The sequence below is a fragment of the Macaca nemestrina genome, chromosome 2 (genome assembly GCF_043159975.1).
Source record: "Macaca nemestrina isolate mMacNem1 chromosome 2, mMacNem.hap1, whole genome shotgun sequence".
NCBI classification, from domain to species: domain Eukaryota; kingdom Metazoa; phylum Chordata; class Mammalia; order Primates; family Cercopithecidae; genus Macaca; species Macaca nemestrina.
The window spans coordinates 148,699,205-148,719,648 of NC_092126.1; the positions used below are offsets into that span (position 1 = coordinate 148,699,205).

At 46.1% G+C, this 20,444-nt stretch overlaps 1 protein-coding gene across 2 annotated transcripts; it reads left to right on the top strand.

Annotated features, from left to right (window-relative positions):
• Positions 1 to 9,749: 9,749 nt before the first annotated feature.
• On the top strand, positions 9,750 to 13,002 carry LOC105477675 (jagunal homolog 1). 2 transcript variants are annotated; one of them, XM_071092176.1, is made up of 3 exons: positions 9,752 to 9,985; positions 10,826 to 10,911; positions 12,068 to 13,002. In XM_071092176.1, exon 3 carries the CDS (start codon positions 12,141 to 12,143, stop codon positions 12,528 to 12,530), a length of 390 nt encoding a protein of 129 aa, XP_070948277.1. In that variant the 5' UTR covers positions 9,752 to 9,985; positions 10,826 to 10,911; positions 12,068 to 12,140; the 3' UTR covers positions 12,531 to 13,002. The 2 variants fall into 2 exon arrangements, with proteins under 2 accessions (XP_011732605.1, XP_070948277.1); XM_011734303.2 differs by lacking the exon at positions 10,826 to 10,911 and having other exon boundaries at positions 9,750 to 9,985.
• Positions 13,003 to 20,444: the final 7,442 nt, after the last annotated feature.

Consider the following 20,444-nt stretch of genomic DNA (forward strand, 5'->3'; position numbering starts at 1 on the left):
ACTTGAGGTCAGGAGTTTGAGACCAGCATGGCCAACATGGTGAAACCCCGTCTCTACTAAAAATACAAAAATAAGCCAGGTGTGATGGTGTGCGCCTGTAATCCCAGCTACCTGGGAGGCTGAGGCAGGAGAATCGCTTGAGCCTGGGAGGCAGAGGTTTCGGTGAGCCTAGATCACACCACTGCACTCCATTCTGGGCAACACAGTGAGACCTTGTCTAAAAAAAAAAGAAAAGAAAAGAAAAGAAAGGCCAGGCGCGGTAGCTCACACCTCTAATCCCAGCACTTTGGGAGGCCGAGACCTGTAGATCACAAGGTCAAGAGTTCGAGACCAGCCTGGCCAATATGGTGAAACCCTGTCGCTACTAAAAATACAAAAATTAGCTGGGCGTGGTGGTGGGTGCCTGTAGCCCAGCTACTCAGGCGGCTGAGGCAGGAGAATCACTTGAACCCAGGAGGCGGAGGATGCAGTGAGCTGAGATCACACCACTGCACTCCAGCCTGGGTGACAGAGCAAGACTCTGTCTCAAAAAAAAAAAAAAAAAAGTAAAAGCTTTGCAAACATAAACACTCAATAGATCCAACTGATTATTACTATTACTGATAATATATGTTATTATTTTTAAATTTTTTGTATTTTTCTCAATTTGATAATGTACATATTAAATCATAGCAGAGAGTAAGACAAGCTGAAATGTGGAGTGGTTAAGAGTGTAAGATCTGTGACCCGGCAGTTCCACTTCTCTGTGTGTGTGTGTGTGTGTGTGTGTGGCGTGTGTGTGTCACATAGAGCACATCTGTTGTCCCAGCTGCTCAGAAGGAGGCTGAAGCAAGAGGATCACTTGAGCCCAGGAATTCAAATTTAGCCTGAGTAATATAGGGAGACCCTGTATTTACAAAAGAAAAGAAACAAAACCAAAACCAAATTACATATATATGTGTGTATATGTATATACACACACACACATATACACACACACATATCCAAAAGAAATGAAAATATATGTCTACACAAAAACTTGTATGTGAATATTCATAAGATTATTCATAATAGCCAAAAGGTAGAAACACATGAATGTTCAATTGATAAATCAATTTTTTAAATGTGCTTATCCATACATGGTATATTATTTGTCAAAAAGGATCCATGCTACCACATGGAGGAACCTTGCAAACAGTACAGAAAGTAGGCAAAGCCAGTCACAGGAATCATATACATGTTGTATGATTCCACTTATACGAAATGTTTACAATAGGCAAATCTATAGGGCCGGGTGCTGTGGCTCACGCCTGTAATCCCAGCACTTTGGGAGGCCGAGGCAGGCGGATCATGAGGTCAGGATATCGAGACCATCCTGGCTAACATGGTGAAACCCCGTCTCTACTGAAAATACAAAAAATTAGCCGGGTGTGGTGGCGGGCGCCTGTAGTCCCAGCTACTCGGGAGGCTGAGGCAGAAGAATGGCGTGAACCCGGGAGGCGGAGCTTGCAGTGAGCCCAGATCGCACCACTGCACTTCAGCCTGGGCAAAAAAAAAAAAAAAAAAAAAAAAGACAAAATAGGTTGCTTCCGGCTGGGAGTAGGGGATGGGAGGGGAACGGGGAGTGGCTGCTAATTGGTACAGGGTTTCTTTTAGGGTTTTTTTTTTTTTCTTTTTTTGAGACGGAGTCTTGCTCTGTCGCCCAGGCTGGAGTGCGGTGGCGCGATCTCAGCTCACTGCAAGCTCCGCCTCCGGGGTTCACGCCATTCTCCTGCCTCAGCCTCCCGAGTAGCTGGGATTACAGGCACCCGACACCACGCCCAGCTACTTTTTGTATTTTTAGTAGAGACGGGGTTTCACCGTGTTAGCTAGGATGGTCTCCATCTCCTGACCTCGTGAGCCACCCGCTTCTGCCTCCCAAAGTGCTGGGATTACAGGTGTGAGCCACCACGCCCAGCCTTTTCTTTTCTTTTTGAGACAGACCCTTGCTCTGTCACCCAGGCTGGAGTGTAGTGGCGCGATCTCGGCTCACTGCAAGCTCCGCCTCCCGGCCTTCTTTTTTTTTTTTTTTTTTTTTTTTTGATACGGAGTCTCGGATCTCAGCTTAGGGCAACCTCCGCCTCCCACAGGCGGGTGCCACCACACCTAGCTAATTTTTGTATTTTTAGTAGAGACAAGGTTTCACCATGTTGCCCAGTCTGGTCTGGAATTCTTGACCTCAAGTGATCTACCTGCCTCTGCCTCCCAAAGTGCTGAGATTACAGGCATGAACTATTGCGCCTGGCCAGGTCTCTTTTTTTTTTTTTTTTAACCTATTAATTACAAACTATTTCGGTGATGGTTGTACAACCCTGTAAATATACTAAAAATCATTGACCTGTACACTTGAGTGGGTGATGTGAATTCTATGTCAATAAATCTGTGTTTTTAAAAAAACATTTAACCTCATCTTTCTTTTAACACAGGGTTTTTCACACTTTGGTGCATCAGAATCACCTGGCAGGTTTGTTAAAATTCAGATTGCTAGGCCCCACCCCAGAATTTTTCAGTAAGTCTGGGGTGGTGCCTAGGAATTTGCATTACTAAAGGTTCCCAGGTGATTCAGAAGCCATGGCTGCTCAGGGAACCCACTTTGAGAACCAGTGGTCTAGTGCTAGCTGTGTGAGCTAACTTCTCTAAGCTTCAGTTTGATCCAACAACTGGGGATAAAAATAGCTCTATAGAATCTGGTTTCCATGAAGATTAACTTGCTACAGAGTCTAGTGCATCCTTAGAGCTCAATAAATGGCAATTATTATTATTATTTAGATCTAAATCCTTCCCTGGAGGGGCTCTCAGGCAACCATCATTCATTTATTCAGCAAATATTTATTAAGCAGTTACTATATGCCAGTCCTTCTGGGGCTAAGAATACAACAGGAAAGAAGACAGCCTTGTCCTAGACTTCAAGGAGCTGACATTCCTGAGGAAGGTGCGAACTCAGACCATGAAAAAATATGCAAATAAACAAAATAATTTCAGATAATGATGTTCTAGGAAGAAAACAAAACAAGGTGATATAATAACAACAGCTGGATAGTTAGATTGGCCTGTGCATTCAAGAAATGCCTCCAAGGAGGTGAGTTTTGAGGTAAATCCTAAATCTTGGGGAATGATCAAGACAAAGGAAACATCATTGCAAAGGATCTGAGAAGGGAGCATGAAGAGAGAGTGAGGAGACAGGAACACAAATAACTTAAACTTAAGGACAGACCAAGAGCCAGGAGAAAGGTACAAGCAAAACCCTTTAGGGAAGAGGTTCTGGAGAGAGTCGGGACCCCGCCCTTCAACAGTCATGGCTCAAATATTTATTACTCCACTGCGTACTTGGTGTCCCGAGACAGACAGGCCAATAGATGACTCAGGAGAGTCATCTCTGACAGAAAACCAGACACAGAAAGACAAAGATAACCACGAGCTAAAGCCAGAGAGCACTGTCTGAGGGTGAAGGATAAACCCGGGGGATTTTTCACAGCAATTAGGAGAGGGAGATGGTTTTGACTCCATTAGAATTTATCTATTCAACCAGCATTTCTTTCTTTTTAAATTTTTTTTCATTTTTCTTTTTTCTTTTAATAGAGATGGAGTTTTGCCATGTTGCCCAGGCTGGTCTTGAACTCCTGGGCTCAAGCGATCCTCCCGCCTCGAGCTCCCAAAGTGCTGGGATTACAGGCGTTGAAATGTTCACACTATGCCAGACACTATGAGCTGCTGGGGACATGGATGACTTAGTTCTTGTCCCTGCCTTTGGGGAATTCACATTCCAGTGAGAAAGGCAATGTCTGAGCATGGTTCTCAAACTCTGTAGTGCATGAAAGTCATCTGGGACACCTTGGATTGGAAAAGTACTGTAGCTACAAGTCAAAATTGAGAAGCCACTAAATTTAAAAATATATTCCTCATGTTAAATTTATAACACCATGAACAAAAAGTCAAAAGACATAAAATAAATAGGGAAAATACTGTATAAAATTTGAACTAATATCACAGACAAGAAGCTAGTCTCTTTCTTTCTCATTCTTTCCTCCCTACTCTATCTACATATAATTAAGGGCCAGGGTGGTGGCTCACGCCTGTAATCTCAGTACTTTTGGAGGCGGAGGCAGGCAGATCACGAGGTCAGGAGATCGACGGAGACCATCTTGGTTAACACGGTGAAATCCCATCTTTACCAAAAAAATACAAAAAAATTAGCTGGGCGTGGTGGCGGGCGCCTGTAGTCTCAGCTACTCGGGAAGCTGAGCCAGGAGAAGGGTGTGAACCTGGGAGGCGGAGCTTGCAGTGAGCCGAGATTGTGCCACTGCACCCCAACCTGGGCGACAGAGAAAGACTCTGTCTCAAAAAAATAAATAAATAAATAATAAAAAAATAAGAAGACTGAGCCGGGCGTGGTGGCTCCCACCACGCCAGCACTTCGGAGGCCGAGGCAGGTGGATTGCCTGAGGTCAGGAGTTTGAGACCAGTCTGGCCAACAGACTACCAAGTTGTTGCTAGAGCGGGGACTCAGACAGACTCATATATTGCTGGTGATAATATAATTAGTATAACCACTATGGAAGGCATTCCGACAAGATCTATCAAAATTTCAAGCACAATATATTCTTTGATCCAGCAATACCACCTCTGGGATTCCAGACTACAGATCTACTTGACCATGAGTAAAATTATATATGTACAAGGTTATTCTCTGAAGCTATATTTCTAATAGCAAAATATTGGAAACACAAATGTCCAACAAGAGGGGGTACGTCAAGTAAATTATGTTATAGTCATCATATAATGAAATGGCACTAAGAAAAAAGAGGGCCAGGCGCGGTGGCTCACGCCTGTAATCCCAGCACTTTGGGAGACGGAGGCAGGCGGATCATCTGAGGTCAGGAGTTGGAGACCAGCCTGGTCAACATGGTGAAACCCTGTCTCTACTCAAAAAATACAAAAATTAGCCAGGCGTGGTGGCACGCTTCTGTAATCCCAGCTACTCAGGAGGCTGAGGCAGGAGAATCGCTTGAACCCAAGAAGCAGAGGTTGCAGTGAGCTGAGAATGTGCCACTGCACTCTGGCCTGAGCAACAAGAGTGAAACTCCGTCTCAAAAAAACCAAAACCAAAACCAAAACAAAACAAAACAAAAAAACAACAAAAGAGTTTCTTTATGTACTGATCTGGAGAAAACAGTCAAGACATATTGTTCAGTCAAAATAAGGCAGGGTCGGGGCACAGTGGCTCACACCTGTAATCCTAGCAGTCTGTGAGGCCGAGGCAGGAGTATTGCTTGAGGCCAGGAGTTCAAGACCAGCCTGGACAACATGGTAAGACCTTGTCTCTACAAAAAACACAAAAATTAGCCGGGTGTGGTGAAACACGTCCCAGCTACTCAGGAGGCCGAGGTGGGAGGGCCCAGGAGTTCGAGGTTGCAGTAAGCCACGATTGTACCACTGCACTTCAGTCTGAGCAAGACCCTATCTCTAAAAATATAAATAAAATAAGGCCAGATGTGGTGGCTCATGCCTGTAATCCTAGCACTTTGGGAGGCTAAGGCAGGAAGTTTGCTTGAGGCCAAGAATTTGAGACCAGCCTAGGCAACATAGCAAGACCCCCATCTCTACAAAAAATGTAAAATAAGCCAGGCATAGTAGTGCATGCCTGTAATCCAAGCTACTCGCATGGCTGAGGCAGGAGGTTCACTTGAGCCCAGGAGATCAAAGCTCAGTGAGCCACGATGGTACCACTGCACTCCAGCCTGGGCAACAGAGCAAGACCCTGTCTCAAAAAAAAAAAATTAATTAAATAAAAAATAAAAATATTCTGAGAGTTTGTAGCTTCCCCAGGCTGCCAAGGAAATTCATGGCACAAAAACAGCTATGAACCTCTGCTCTAAACAGCCATGCCTTTGCATTAGCATCCTTTCCATATGACCATTTGTATTTTCTTTTTGAGACAAGGTCTTGCTCTGTTGCCCAGGTTGGAGTGCAATGGTGTAATCATGGCTCACTGAAGCCTCAACCTGCTGGGCTCAAGTGATCCTCCCATCTCAGCCTCCTGAGTAGCTGAGACTACAGACATATGCCATCTTGCCTGGCTAATTTTTTTTTTTTTTTAGAGATAGGTTCTTGCTATGTCGCCCAGGCTGATCTCAAATTCCTGGACTCAAGCAATCCTCCTGCCTCAGCCTCCCAAAGTGCTGGGATTATAGGCATAAGCCACCATGCTCAGGGTCTCATCATGTTGCCCAGGCTGGCCTCAAACTCCTGAACTCAAGCAATCTTCCCACCTCAGCCTCATGAGTAGCTGGGACTACAGGTACATGCCACCGCAGCCAGCTTATTGTTTGGTTTTTGAACCATGTAAACACATTATCTAGTCAACATTTTAAATTAAAGATATTCTTAGGCCCAACTTTGGGGAATGATTCATTTGGGTAACGGTGGGGCCCAGAAATCTGTGTTTTTAACAAGCATCCTGGATGAGTCTATCACAGATGGTTCTAGACCAGGCTTCACAGACAGCAAAAACGATGAGAACTAACGTGGAAGCAGGTGATTCTTGGTGCAGTAAGATGGGTCCTAAAGGGTCAGCAGGATTTCCACAGGAGAAAGAAAGACATTCTAGAGAGCCTGGGGGGAGGTGACAAATATTCCTGGCCCATTTTCCCAGAGGTCCTGAACCCTCTTAGTTTTCCCTCAATGGGTCCTGAACCCTCTTAGTTATCCCTTAAACAGGACAGTAACAGATCTGGCAGAAAAATCCTCCAGCCCTAGGGTCACTTTGGTCTGAGTTCTTATAGTGCTATTGCTGTGTGATCCTGGGCAAGTCACTTCCCCTTTCTGAGCCTTAGTTTTCCCTTGTGTAAGATAATGATAACAAAAGTAGTTATCTCCAAGGGTAATGGAAAAAGAGAATGAGTTCACGTGTGTGAATATGCCTAGCATAGAGTAGGTACTCAATAAATATTGCTGATTTCTTTTGTCTCACTCTGTCACCCAGGCTGGAGTGCAATGGTATGATCTCGGCTCACTGCAAACTCCACCTCCCAGGTTCAAGCGATTCTCCTGCCTCAGCCTCCTGAGTAGCTGGGACTACAGGCACATGCCACCATGCCCGGATAATTTTTTGTATTTTTAGTAGAGATGGGGTTTCACCGTGTTAGCCAGGATGGTCTCTATCTCCTGACCTCGTGATCCACCCACCTCGGCCTCCCAAAGTGCTGGGATTACAGGCATGAGCCACTGTGCCCGGCCTTTTTTCTTATTTTATTATTATTATTATTTTTTTGAGACAGGGTCTCACTCTGTTGCTCAGGCTGGAGTGCAGTGGTGTGATCTTGGGTCACTGCAACCTCCGCCTCCTGGGTTCAAGTGATTCTCCTGCCTCAGCTTCCCGAGTTAGCTGGGACTACAGGCATGAGCTACCACACCCTGATAATTTCTGTATTTCTTTTAGTAGAGACATGGTTTCACCATTTTGACCAGGCTAGTCTTGAACTCCTGACCTCAAGTGACCCACGACCTCGGCCTCCCAAAGTGCTGGGATTACAGGTGTGAGCCATGCTCGGCCAATGTTGCTGATTTCTTGCTTGTCTTTCTCAGATCCCAGCCACACAGAATCCCTTCCTAATGTGAGCCCCTTGCTAGTCATATGTGCTCTTGTTACCCACCTACGGATGTTAAATCCCAAGGAACTCAAATCTGTTCCTGTCTGTCCATTGCCACCTCTTAACCCAAGCCACCCCTAGAATTGCCTGAATTACTGCAGTAGCCTTCAAGTGATTCCTCTGCTTCACCCTTGGCCCCTGTGAGCCATTCTCTACACAGCAACTAGATCTAGCTATCTTTAGTTATTTACAGACAGTGTCTTACTCTGTTGCCCAGAATGGAGTGCAGTGGCATAATCATGGCTCACTGTAACCTTGAACTCCTGGTCTCAGATGATTCTCCCACCTCATCCTCCTGAGTAGCCTGGACTACAGGCACGCAACACCATCCCAGCTAATACTATTTTATTTTTTATTTTTGTAGAGACAGGAGTCTCACTATGTTGCCCAGGCTGATCTCCTGCCTTGGCCTCCCAAAATGCTGAGATTACAGCCTTGAAGCACTGTGTCCCCACCTAGATCTATCTTTTAAAAATGCAAAATTGTGTCATTTTCCTGGTTAAACCTTTCAGTGGTTCCCCAAACCGCCTGGGATAAAGACTTAACTCTTTACTGAACCCTCCAAATGCTCCAGTCACTCTTAAGTTCCTTAGTTCTTTGAACAGCCAAGTGCTCTCTGGATTTGGGGCCTTCTCACGTGCTGTTCCCTCTGCCTGAAAAGCTCCGCTCTCCACCTCTTTAGCTAATTCCCACTCAGGCTTCAGACAGCTTAATTGCTGCCACTCCAGAGAGACTTTCCTAACCCTCCAGGTCAGGGAGAGAGGCCTCATTTTTCCTCCCTCAGCCTCCTGTGTTTTCTTGTATTTCTTAGCTTCATGGGTACAAGTTCTTCCCCTGACTGGGCTGTGATCCCTCAGGGGAAATGGACCAAGTTTATTTCTGTGTCTGCAGGTCATAGCACAGTAACCTGGTGCATGGTGGATGCTCAGTATACATGCTTTTTTCTTTCTTTTTTTCTTTATTCGGATAACATAACTTCTTTCTTTAAAGTTTTGCTTAGTATTTTGTTGTTGTGGTAAAATGCACACAACATAAAACTTACTATGTTAATCATTTTTAAGTGTACGGTTCAGTGGCATTAAGCACACACATATAGTTGTACAATCAACACCACCATCCATCTCCAGAACATTTTTCATCTTCCCAAACTGAAACTCTGTATCCATTAAACACTAACTCCCCATTCCCTGTCCACCCCTCAAGCTTCTGGCAATGGTCATTCTACTTTGTCTCTACAGATAAAGTTTATTTGGAAATAATTTTTCTTTCATGGCCTTGACATTTTTGAAGAGTACGGTCCAGCTCTCTTCTAGAATGTCCCTCCGTCTGGATTTATGTCATTTCTTCATGATTAGATTCAGTTAGGTATTCTTCGGAGAAACATCTTAGAAGTCATGCTGTGTCCTCAGAATATTAAAAGAGGCACAAGATATCAGTTTATCTCATTATTGATCAAATTAATTATTTGGTTAAGGAGGACAAGCCAGATTTCCTCACTGAGAGGTTCCCGTTTTCTCTTTGCAATTATTAAATGTGAGAAACTTATTGTGAGACGGAGTCTCACTCTGCACTCTGTCCCCCAAGCTGGAGTGCAGTGGCACATCTCGACTTACTGCAACCTCTGCCTCCCTGGTTCAAGCGATCCTCCTGCCTCAGCCACCCAAGTAGCTGGGATTACAGGAACCCGCCACCACACCCGGCTAATTTTTGTATTTTTAGTAGAGACGGGATTTCACCATGTTGCCCAGGCTGGTGTTGAACTCCTGACCTCAAGTGATCCACCCACCTCGGCCTCCCAAAGTGCTGGGATTACAGGCGTGAGACTGTGATGTCTGCTCCAGGGAAAGTCACAGAATGTATCAGTTTCCCCCTCTGTAAAGTGTGGACAGAGGTATCCTAAACTGATACTACAGTTTAAGAAAGTAAAAGTGTTCAAGCGGCCTCTGAGCGCCAGCAAAAACACGCTGAGTCTGTGGATTAATTTCCTCCGCGCTCCACGGGAGGCGGGGCTGGGTGGGGCGGGGGCGAGAGGGAACAAGGGCGCCTGCGCTGAGAGGAGTGACCACAGAGTCGGTCCTCCTGAGACAGAGGGGCCGGAAGTTCTCTTCACAGAGTCGCGCGGCTGTGGTGGCGGCGCTGCGGCGTCGCAAATAGGGTCCGTGGGCCACTTGGCGCTGTCGTTGCGGTAGCAGGTCCGCGTGAGGGGTTCGGGGGTTCTGGGCAGGCACAATGGCGTCTCGAGCAGGCCCGCGAGCGGCCGGCACCGACGGCAGCGACTTTCAGCACCGAGAGCGCGTCGCCATGCACTACCAGATGAGGTATGAAGTGAGGCGAGGAGCACGGAGGTTTTCTCCCCGGCCGGAGCCTGCGGGGCTTGGGGAGCGACGCCGGCCCGGCCTCAGGGTCTTGCTCCCCAGCCAGCCCCCGCGCACCTGCCAAGTCCCCTCTTCCCGTGACGGCTTCAGGCCTGTCCCCCATCCTGGAAAGCCCCGTCGCCCCCGCGAGCTCCACCCCTTGATCCGCCCGGTGCCTTGAGGGGATCCAGCCCCGCGTGGACTCCCGAGTCACGTCGATGCTGGCCCTGCTGTGTCACCTTCGAAACCGAATTTCTGAGCCTCAGCTTCCTTATCTGTAGAGGGAGAGAATAATCTGCCTTTTAGGTTTTGGTGAAAGATTAATCAGTAATTCGTATAAAGGAAATAGCGTAAGGCCTACCGCGTAATATATGGTAGGTGTTATATTTTGGGCCGTTTGGGGGGATATAGACAGTAAAAGGCAGCCTCTCCTAAGGATGCCTTGCCTAAAATGAATTCTATAAACACTCCCACGTAAGGAGTATTTCTACATTCGATTACTAGTTCGACGGATACTGAACTTCCAACCATCATACACTGCTAGACACTAGGTTATAATAGTGAGCAAAAGCAGACATGGTCTTTGTATGCATGCTATACCTTCAATAAACAATTTTATTTAAAAAAAGAAAAGAAAAAAACTGTTCCCTGCCTTCATGGAGCTTGAAGTCTAAAGGTAACTTTTTTTTCCCCCAACCTTTCCACATTTTCTACAATAAATATTTTTAAATAAAAATTTTAAAATGTTTACTTCCTTAAACCCATTGACCTCTCCCAGAATGTTCTTCATATCTTTCTCTCCAGAGTTTTGAAGAAGGACAAGCTCTTTGAACCCTCATTTCTTTCACATCTCTAGGCCCCGGCTGAAGGGGGCCTCACAACTTAAGCAGGTGTTTTCATGACAGCCCAGAGTGGAAACATTGCCCTTAGGGATATGAGGAGGATACATTTGGGACCTGAGAGAATTCGAAGAATAAGATAAGTGTGTACTTACTTTAGATGAAAAATCTGGCTGGAGAAGTATGGGCAGCCTGAGTACTTTTCCTCTCTGCCAATACCTTCCCCTCCAGGCTTTAATCCTATGGTGCAGTCAGAGTCCTCTTGCTAAACACAGCTCTGAGTTACCCTTCTGCCTTATTATTATTATTATTATATTATTATTTATTTTTGAGACAGAGTCACGCTGTGTCGCCCAGGCTGGAGTGCAGTGGCGCGATCTCAGCTCACTCCGCCTCCCGGGTTCACACCATTCTCAGCCTCAACCTCCCGAGTAGCTGGGACTACAGGCGCCTGCCACCACGCCTGGCTAATTTTTTTGTATTTTTAGTAGAGACGGGGTTTCACCGCATTAGCCAGGATGGTCTCGATCTCCTGACCTCATGATCCACCCGCCTCAGCCTTCCAAAATGCTGGGATTACAGGCGTGAGCCACCACGCCAAGCTCTACCTCTTTATTACTAGTATTTTTTTTTTTTTTTTTTTAAATAGAGATGGGGTCTCATTTTGTTGCCAGGCTGATCTCAAACTCTGGGCTCAAGCATTCCTGCCTCAGCCTCCCAAAGTGCTTGGATTACAGTTGTGAGCCACCATGCCCAGCCTCTTCTGCCTTTAACTCTCATAGCCTTTGTGACTTCATATCCCACTACTCCTCTCCCCCTAATAATATGTTCCTGCCACATGTAACCAGTTGCTTTCTTGGAACACAAATACTTGGGCCTTTTTGCTTGCATGCTCCTGCATGGGATGCCCATCTTCACTCAATCCTGAGGCTAGTTCAAATATCACCTGCCTCTAGATAGTCATCTCTGACATTCCATGCCAGGCAGAGTCGATTCCTCCTTCCTGTGGTCTCATATATCTGGGAACATATATTTACTAGAACTTTTTCACTTCATCTTCTAATTATGTTTTCCTCCTCTGCTCTTTGTGCTAGGCTTCTAGGCTGTTTATTCAAATTTGTATCCCAGTGTCAAGTACAGTTGCCTGGCATATAGTTGGTGGTAAGAAAAATTTGAAAGGTACTTCTCCCTCTGCTCTGCCCCACAGTGTGACCCTCAAGTATGAAATCAAGAAGCTGATCTACGTACATCTGGTCATATGGCTGCTGCTGGTTGCCAAGATGAGCGTGGGACACCTGAGGCTCTTGTCACATGATCAGGTGGCCATGCCCTATCAGTGGGAATACCCATATTTGCTGAGCATTTTGCCCTCTCTCTTGGGCCTTCTCTCCTTTCCCCGCAACAACATTAGCTACCTGGTGCTCTCCATGATCAGCATGGGACTCTTTTCCATCGCTCCACTCATTTATGGCAGCATGGAGATGTTCCCTGCTGCACAGCAGCTCTACCGCCATGGCAAGGCCTACCGTTTCCTCTTCGGTTTTTCTGCTGTTTCCGTCATGTACCTGGTGTTGGTGTTGGCAGTCCAAGTGCATGCCTGGCAGTTGTACTACAGCAAGAAGCTCCTAGACTCTTGGTTCACCAGTACACAGGAGAAGAAGCATAAATGAAGTGTGTCGGACTGCGCTTTAGAGTGAAGCCTGGACCTCCCATTGAATGAAAGGACAGTAGTACAGCGGTTCTAAATTCCTTCTGGTGATTTTAGCAGCTGTGATGTTGGTACCTGATGCAGACCAGGCCAAAGTTCTGGAAAGCTCCTGTTGCCATCTGCTGTGGTGGCAAAACTATAATTTATTTCTGGTTGGCTAGAACTGGGTGACCAACAGCTATGAAACAAACTTCAGCTGTTTGAAGTTGAACTTTGAGGTTTTTCTTTAAGAATGAGCTTCATCGTTGCCTCCTCTCGGTCATTCTCCCCATTTCCATCCATTACCTCTTAGCCATTGAGACTGAAGGAAATAGGGAATAAATCAAATTACTTCCTGTGTAGGTCATGGATCAGGAAACATTTGGGAAGCTGCTCCCTCGGCAGGCTGTGGTCTCTTCTGCAAAGCATTTTAATTAAAAACCTCAGTAACCGTGCCCACACTGTGCCTTGTGTTTGGGGCTTGATAGAGTGTGAAAGGTGAGGCCTTAGACACTAGGAGATGATGGGTAGAAGCCCCTTGAGAAACCTAGCAGTGGCCATAGAGAAGTAGATTGGGTATGGGGAACCTAAGTCATAGTTCTAACCTACAGCTGATTGGTAAGAACTATGGGCCAGACATTTAATCTCTCCCTCTATGAAATAGTCCATTCTCATTTATCTAGCTTAGGTTATGGGCTCTTTTAGTTGGATATTCACATTTATCATTCAGTGTTAACTGAGTATCAATTGTGAGTCCACTACTGTATAATGGCATCCAAAAGAATTTTAAAGTACCTCTGTTTATAGGGAGTTTACAATCTAGTAGAAACTTGTTATTCATGTGAAACAACCAGTGAACATAGTATCTAATGATGTGGAGCAAATACATTAAAAATAGGAAGGGAGAGATCTGTGATTAAATTAAAGGCCCTTTCACACCTGAAATTCTGACACAGTATTTATTGCATGAAAGATATAAATTAAAGGCCCTTTCACACCTGAAATTCTGACACAGTATTTATTGCATGAAAGATAATGTGTCTGTTTGCACTTGATTTTATTGTCTGGATGATGCCCAGATCTGTAAGTGCAGAGCTCTGCCCTTTCCAGAGTTGTAGTCATTATTTTATTCTATAAACATTGTGTATGTACTTAGTCATTATTACTGAGTCACTTTTTTTTTTTTTTTTAATTGAGATGGAGTCTCACTCTGTCACCCAGGCTGGAGTGCAGTGGCTGGAGTGCAGTGTTGCGATCTCAGCTCACTGCAAGCTCCGCCTCCCGGGTTCATGCCATTCTCCTGCCTCAGCCTCCCAAGTAGCTGGGACTACAGGCGCCCACCACCATGTCCGGCTAATTTTTGTATTTTTAGTAGAGACGGGGTTTCATTGTGTTAGCCAGGATGGTCTTGATCTCCTGACCTCATGATCCACCCTCCTCAACCTCCAAAAGGGCTGGAATTACAGGCATGAGCCACCGTGCCTGGCCCTTTTTTTTTTTTTTTTTTTTTGTTTTTTGAGACGGAGTCTCGCTCTGCCGCCCAGGTTGGAGTACAGTGGCCGGATCTCAGCTCACTGCAAGCTCCGCCTCCCAGGTTTACGCCATTCTCCTGCCTCAGTCTCCCGAGTAGCTGGGACTACAGGCGCCCACCACCTCGCCCGGCTAGTTTTTTGTATTTTTAGTAGAGACGAGGTTTCACTGTGTTAACCAGGATGGTCTCGATCTCCTGACCTCGTGATTCGCCCGTCTCGGCCTCCCAAAGTGCTGGGATTACAGGCTTGAGCCACCGCGCCCGGCACCCTTTTTTTTTTTTAAGGCAGAGTTTCATTTCCCTCACCCAGGCTGGAGTGCAGTGGCGCCATCTTGGATCACCTCTACCTACCAGGCTCAAGCGATTCTCCTGCCTCAGCTTCTCAAAGTGCTTGGATTACAGGTGTGAGCCATCGTGCCTGGCTGGCATTACTTACCACTCTAAAACCTCTTCCTCTAGATGTCCTAATTATCTCAAAATAAGTATGTCCCAAACAGACCTTTGCCTTTCTGCCTTATAGCCATTCCTCTTCCTGCATCCGTTTGTTCAGGTGAGTATACCAAGAGTACAGCTCTGGATCATCTGTTCCGTGATCATTAAGTCCCTACTATGATCTTTGGTGCAACTTAAATGCCTTAAGCTCTGAGGTTTCCAAAGTGGTCCCAATCCACCAGTCCTGCATTATCTCCTAGTACTCCCAGTCTCACACTGTCTTAGTCAGCTAAACCTCTTACAGATCCCATATAGGTTTCATGGTTTCCCAGTGTCCTTTGCTTAAAAATTTCCCTTTTCTATTTTTATACTGCTTTATTATCCTTTAAGGCCCAGTTAATATGGTAATTCATGAGCTTTCTGGTTCCTTCAAGGAACATGAATTCTTTCTCTGAGTTCTTATTTTACTGCTTTTAGGTACTGCATAGGAAGTGAAAAACTTGCAATTCTTTTAATTTTTTTTTTTTTTTTTTTTTTTTTTGAGACAAGGTCTTACTCTGTCACCCAGGCTGGAGTGCAGTGACACGATCTTGGCTCACTATAACCTTCGCCTCCCAGGTTCAAGTGATTTTCCTGCCTCAGCCTCCCTAGTAGCTGGGATTACAGGAGCCTGCCACCGTGCCCAGCCTAATTTTTTTTGTTTGTTTGTTTTGAGACAGAGTCTTGCCCTGTTATCTAGGCTGAAGTACAGTGGCTTAATCTGGGCTCATTGCAACTTTCCCTCCCAGGTTCAAGCAATTCTCCTGCCTCAGCCTCCTAAGTAGCTGGGATTACAGACGTGTGGCTAATTTTTGTATTCTTAGTAGAGACAGGGTCTCACCATGTTGGCCAGATTGGTCTCAAACTCCTGACCTCAGGTGATCATCCTGCCTTGGCCTCCCAAAGTGCTGGGATTACAGATGTGAGTCACTGTGTGCAGCCTCACATGATATTCTTGAGACAATTATTGTAAACTAAAGTCAGGGTGTATTTCACAGAGGATAGAACCAAACTGAAGTAGAGATAGAATTTGGAGAGCACTAGTAGATGGAAATGTATGGATAATGGGGTTAGTATGTGCACCAGACGCAGATTGCTCATTTTTAAAGAATTGGGATGCAAATAGTTTGAAATTTCTTTGGTTATTGGAATGGTACTTTGTGGACTTAGAGTATTATCAAAGACCCATTATGAAAATTATTGTCAACAATGCAAACCAAAACTATTTGGTTTATGTTAGTTTTCTACTTGTTAGGTTGTTGAAATTTTGCTTTTGTGGACCTTTCCTATCACCTTTTCCTGCCTCATGGTTGTGTTCCCTGAAGCAAACAAGATTCCCTTGTATCTTGATTTAGTAGAAAGAACATTATTTGAATCAGAATATATGTTCAAGTACCAATGCATCTACCAATCAGGACTAAAATCAACTCTCCCTATTTCACAGATTGTTTTAAAGATCAAATAAGGTGGCCGGGTGCAGTGTCTCATACCTGTAATCTCAGCACGTTGGGAGGCCGAGGCAGGCAAAGCACCTGAGGTCAGGAGTTTGAGACCAGTCTAGCCAACATGGTGAAACCCCGTCTCCACTAAAAATACAAATGGGCATGGTGGTGGGTGCCTGTAATTCCAGCTACTCGGAAGCCTGAGGCAGGAGAATTGCTTGAACCCAGGAGGCGGAGGTTGCAGTGGGCCGAGATAGCGCCATTGCACTCCAGCCTGAGTGACAGAATGAGACTCTGTCTCAAAAAAAAAAAAGTTGAAATATTGTGAAAGTGCTTTATGAACTATGTATCATTATATAAATGTGAAAGATGGTTATTTATTTCCTGATCTTTACAAGATTAGAGAATATAGGAGTTGAAGGCACTATTAGAGATCATCTAGGCCATGAGAAAGGCAATGTGGTATAATGGAATGAACAGTTTCTTCTTTTTTTTTTTTTGAGACTCACTGTCGCCTGTGCTGCAGTGCAGTGGCACAGTCTCAGCTCACTGCAACCTCTGCTCACACTTGGTTAATTTTTATATTTTTGTAGAGATGGGGTTTCACCATGTTGGCCATGCTGGTCTCGAACTCCTGACCTCAAGTGATCTACCCACCTTGGCCTCCCAAAGTGCTGGGATTACAGGCGTGAGCCACCGTGCCTGGCCAACAGTTTCTTATATTAGACAGCCATAGGTGGGAATTCCAGCCAGGCATTTTACTAACTTTTGTCTTGTGCAAGATACCTGAGCCTCTGTTCTTGATCTGACACATGGGCATCATTTTAGCTACTCCCAGGGTTGTTGTGAGGCTTAGATAATATGTATGAACAGGCTACATAGTAGGGGTTTAATGAGTAACAGAATGCCTTCCCTTGATGAGCAGTGTTGGCTTCCTCACTGAGATTGGGAGTCTCTACCTCTCAGCAATAATTTCTTGCCTCAGAATTCTGGAGGTTGATCCTTCTGGAAGAGTAGATGTAAAGAAGGGATACTTGCCCACTCTTGTTTTACATTGATCTAATTGGTGGGCCTTCCTGCCCAGGGTTCCCTATCAGTGAGCAGAGTTGCCCCAAGTAGACATTAGGAATTGGCCATTACAGGAAGAACCTGGTGCTGCTGCTGCTCCATGGTCTGACCAGAGTTCACGCACAGATAAGGCAGTGACAAGAAAAATGGCTGCCCAAGGTCCCCACAGTGCACTCTAAGCATGTGCAGGGGCCTGCCAGGACTTCCTGAGCTCCTGGCTTTGTCCCCAAGTAAAGGCTATTAATCATGAAGTCTTGGTCAGCTCATTTTGACACAAACCACAGGTGAGACAGGCCTTAGCCACCTGCCAAGAAGACAGGGCCTCTGTGCTGAAGCCCTACAACACACCTTTATTGCCTTTACTCCAATTGGCCACCTCCTATTCCAGCCACACTTACTCCTCCCTTGTTGACACTTGCCAAACAATCCCAACTCTCCTACGAGTCTAACCACTGGTAACTCATTATAAGATCTACTTTCCTTTCTTTCCAACAATTTCATTTCTTTCTTTACATTGTTAACCCTGCCAATTGTACTGCTAAGTTTAGTACCTTCTGTGAACTACAGGGTCCAGAAACCCGCTGATCTCCCCAAGTAGTATGTTCTGGCAGAAAGGGCCAGGAAGACATAGCGGTGAGTCCCAGATGAGAAAAGTGAGGCTCAGAGAGGAATAATTGGCAGGGATGGGAACCCAGGTCTTCTGGCCCATCCTGTTAGGACACCATCTCTTAGGCCTCATATGTCTGAACTTCTCACAGTGCTGCGGTGCTCAGCACTCTCTGATCTATTGGCAAGCTGACCCGTAGACTTGGCAGCCCTTTTCCCCCACTGATTCCAGGGAAAGTACCTGCATGCCTTCTGGGGGCTTCCCCCAGCACACGTGTGAAGTGTGGTGTGTGTGTGTGTGTGTGCATGTGTGTGTAGGAGACAAAGGGGATGTGTGTGCACAAGGGTCCATGTCAGCAGCACTCACAGGCTTCTGGCCAGCTCTGGAAAGGACATTTTTTGCCCCTCACAGTGTCCTCTTGCAGGTAGGATGCCTGGAGGGAGGGGAGCAGGTGGGGAAGGTCAGAGGAATGGCTTTTCCAATCTCACTCAGACCTAAAACTCATTCTGGCTTTACCTTAGTGATGCAAGCTGCCTGAGCTGGCCAGGCATCGTGCAGGAGGAGGCAATGTGGGGTGGGGGCAAGGGTTGGGAGGAACTCCACAGCATAATCCTAGGAGAGAGAAGCAAGTGAGGGACTGACTTCAGCTCTTAGGTGTGTGCGTTTGGACTTTACCTAATCTTCCTGAGTGTTTCGCAGTCTGTAAAATGGGGTAATAAGACTCAACTCAAGCGTTGTAGTACAAATAAAATAAACTGGGCAAAACGCATGACTCAGAGCCTGATAGTAGGATTTCAGCAAATGTTGATCCCATCTCTCCCCCTCCCTAGGTTGTGCCAGAATTCACCCTGTGCTTCGTACTTTAAATACTTTTTGGAACAGTCTTTACAATAAATAAGTAAACCAGCAAGACAATAAATAAAATGCACACCTCCTTTTCTTTTTCCCCCTTTCTTCCTCACCTTTATTCCTTTTACTTTTCCAGCGGGTTCTGGAATGCTGTTTTACTTCCCTTTCTTCCCTCTTTCCCTCTCTTCTCTCCTCTCATCCTCCTTCCCTTCCTTCTTCTCTTCCTCCCTCCCTTCCTCTCTTCTTCCCTCCCCTCCTCTCTTCCTCTCCCGCTTCCTCCCTCCCTCCCTCTCTTCTTCCCTCCCCTCCTCTCTTCCTCTCCCGCTTCCTCCCTCCCTCCCTCCCTCTCTCCCTCCCTCCCTCCCTCCCTCCCTTCCTCCCTCCCTTCCTTCCTCTTCCTTCCTTCCTTCCTTCTTATCTCCATTTCTTTCTTTCTTTCTTTTTTTTTTTTTTTGAGACGGAGTCTTGCTCAGTCGTTGCCCAGGCTGGAGTGCGGTGCCGGGATCTCGGCTCACTGCAAGCTCCGCCTCCCGAGTTCCCGCCATTCTCCTGCCTCAGCCTCCTGAGTAGCTGGACTACAGGCCCCCCGCCACTACGCCCGGCTAATTTTTTTGTATTTTTAGTAGAGACGGCGTTTCACCGTGTTAGCCAGGATAGTCTCGATTGCCTGACCTCGTGATCCGCCCGTCTTGGCCTCCCAAAGTCCTGGGATTACAGGCGTGAACCACCGCGCCCCACCTCCATTTCTTTCTTTTCTGCTTCTCCTCCCATACCTAAACCAGGAGCAATTAACCAGTATTTTCTCTGTGAGAGATCAGAAGATAAGGGTAAAGAGGAAGGATTGTTTTAGAATAGAACCAAGTTTCTCACTTCATGCCTCCAGCGTTAGAAAACTCATTATTGGGCCAGGCGCAATGGCTCACGCCTGTAATCCCAGCACTTTGGGAGGCCGAGGTGGGCGGATCACGAGGTCAGCAGATCAAGACCATCCTGGCTAACAGGGTGAAACCCCGTCTCTACTAAAAATACAAAAAATTATTCCGGCGAGGTGGCGGGCGCCTGTAGTCCCAGCTGTTCGGGAGGTTGAGGCAGGAGAATGGCATGAGCCTGGGAGGCGGAGCTTGCAGTGAGCCGAGATTGCACCACTGCACCCCAGCCTGGGCGACAGAGCAAGGCTCCGTCTCAGAAAAAAATAAAATAAAATAAAAAAAGAAAACTCATTATTGGCCAGGCGCAGTGGCTCACACCTGTAATCCCAGCACCTTGGGAAGCTGAGGCAGGATAATTGCTAGAGGCCAGGAGTTTGAGACCAGCCTGAGCACCATAGCCAGACCCTGTATGTAGCCAGGCAAAATGGCATGTGCCTATGAAGGGAGGATTCACTTGAGTCCAGGAGGTTGAGGCTGCAGTAAGTGGTGACTGCGCCATTGTCCTCCAGCTTGGGTGATAGAGTGAGACTCTGTCTCAAAAAAAAAAAGAAAGAAAAGAAAAAAAAGACCTCATTATTTATATAGATCTAAACCACTGTTAGGTAGAATTTGGGGGAAGGTTCTCTAACCTATTTTTAGTATGGCCAAACCACCCTTTCCTCTTTTCAGATCTTACTGTTTTGTTTGCAGAGAAGGGCTTCAAGGCCAAAAGGCATACTGTGTTCAGGTCTGTGTCAGGCAGACCCTTTTGGGTTCCAAGAACAGAGGAAGATGAGGCTGTGGGAGGGAAGACCATAGGATGATAGAGAATTGGGGCCAGGCACAGTGGCTCATGCCCATAATCCTAGCACTTTGGAAGGTCGAAGCAGATGGATCACTTGAGGCCAAGAGTTCAGGACCAGCCTGGCCAACGTGGCAAAACCCTGTCTCTACTAAAAATACAAAAATTAGCCAGGCATAGTGGTGTACAGCTGTAATCCCAGCTACTCGGGAGGCTGAG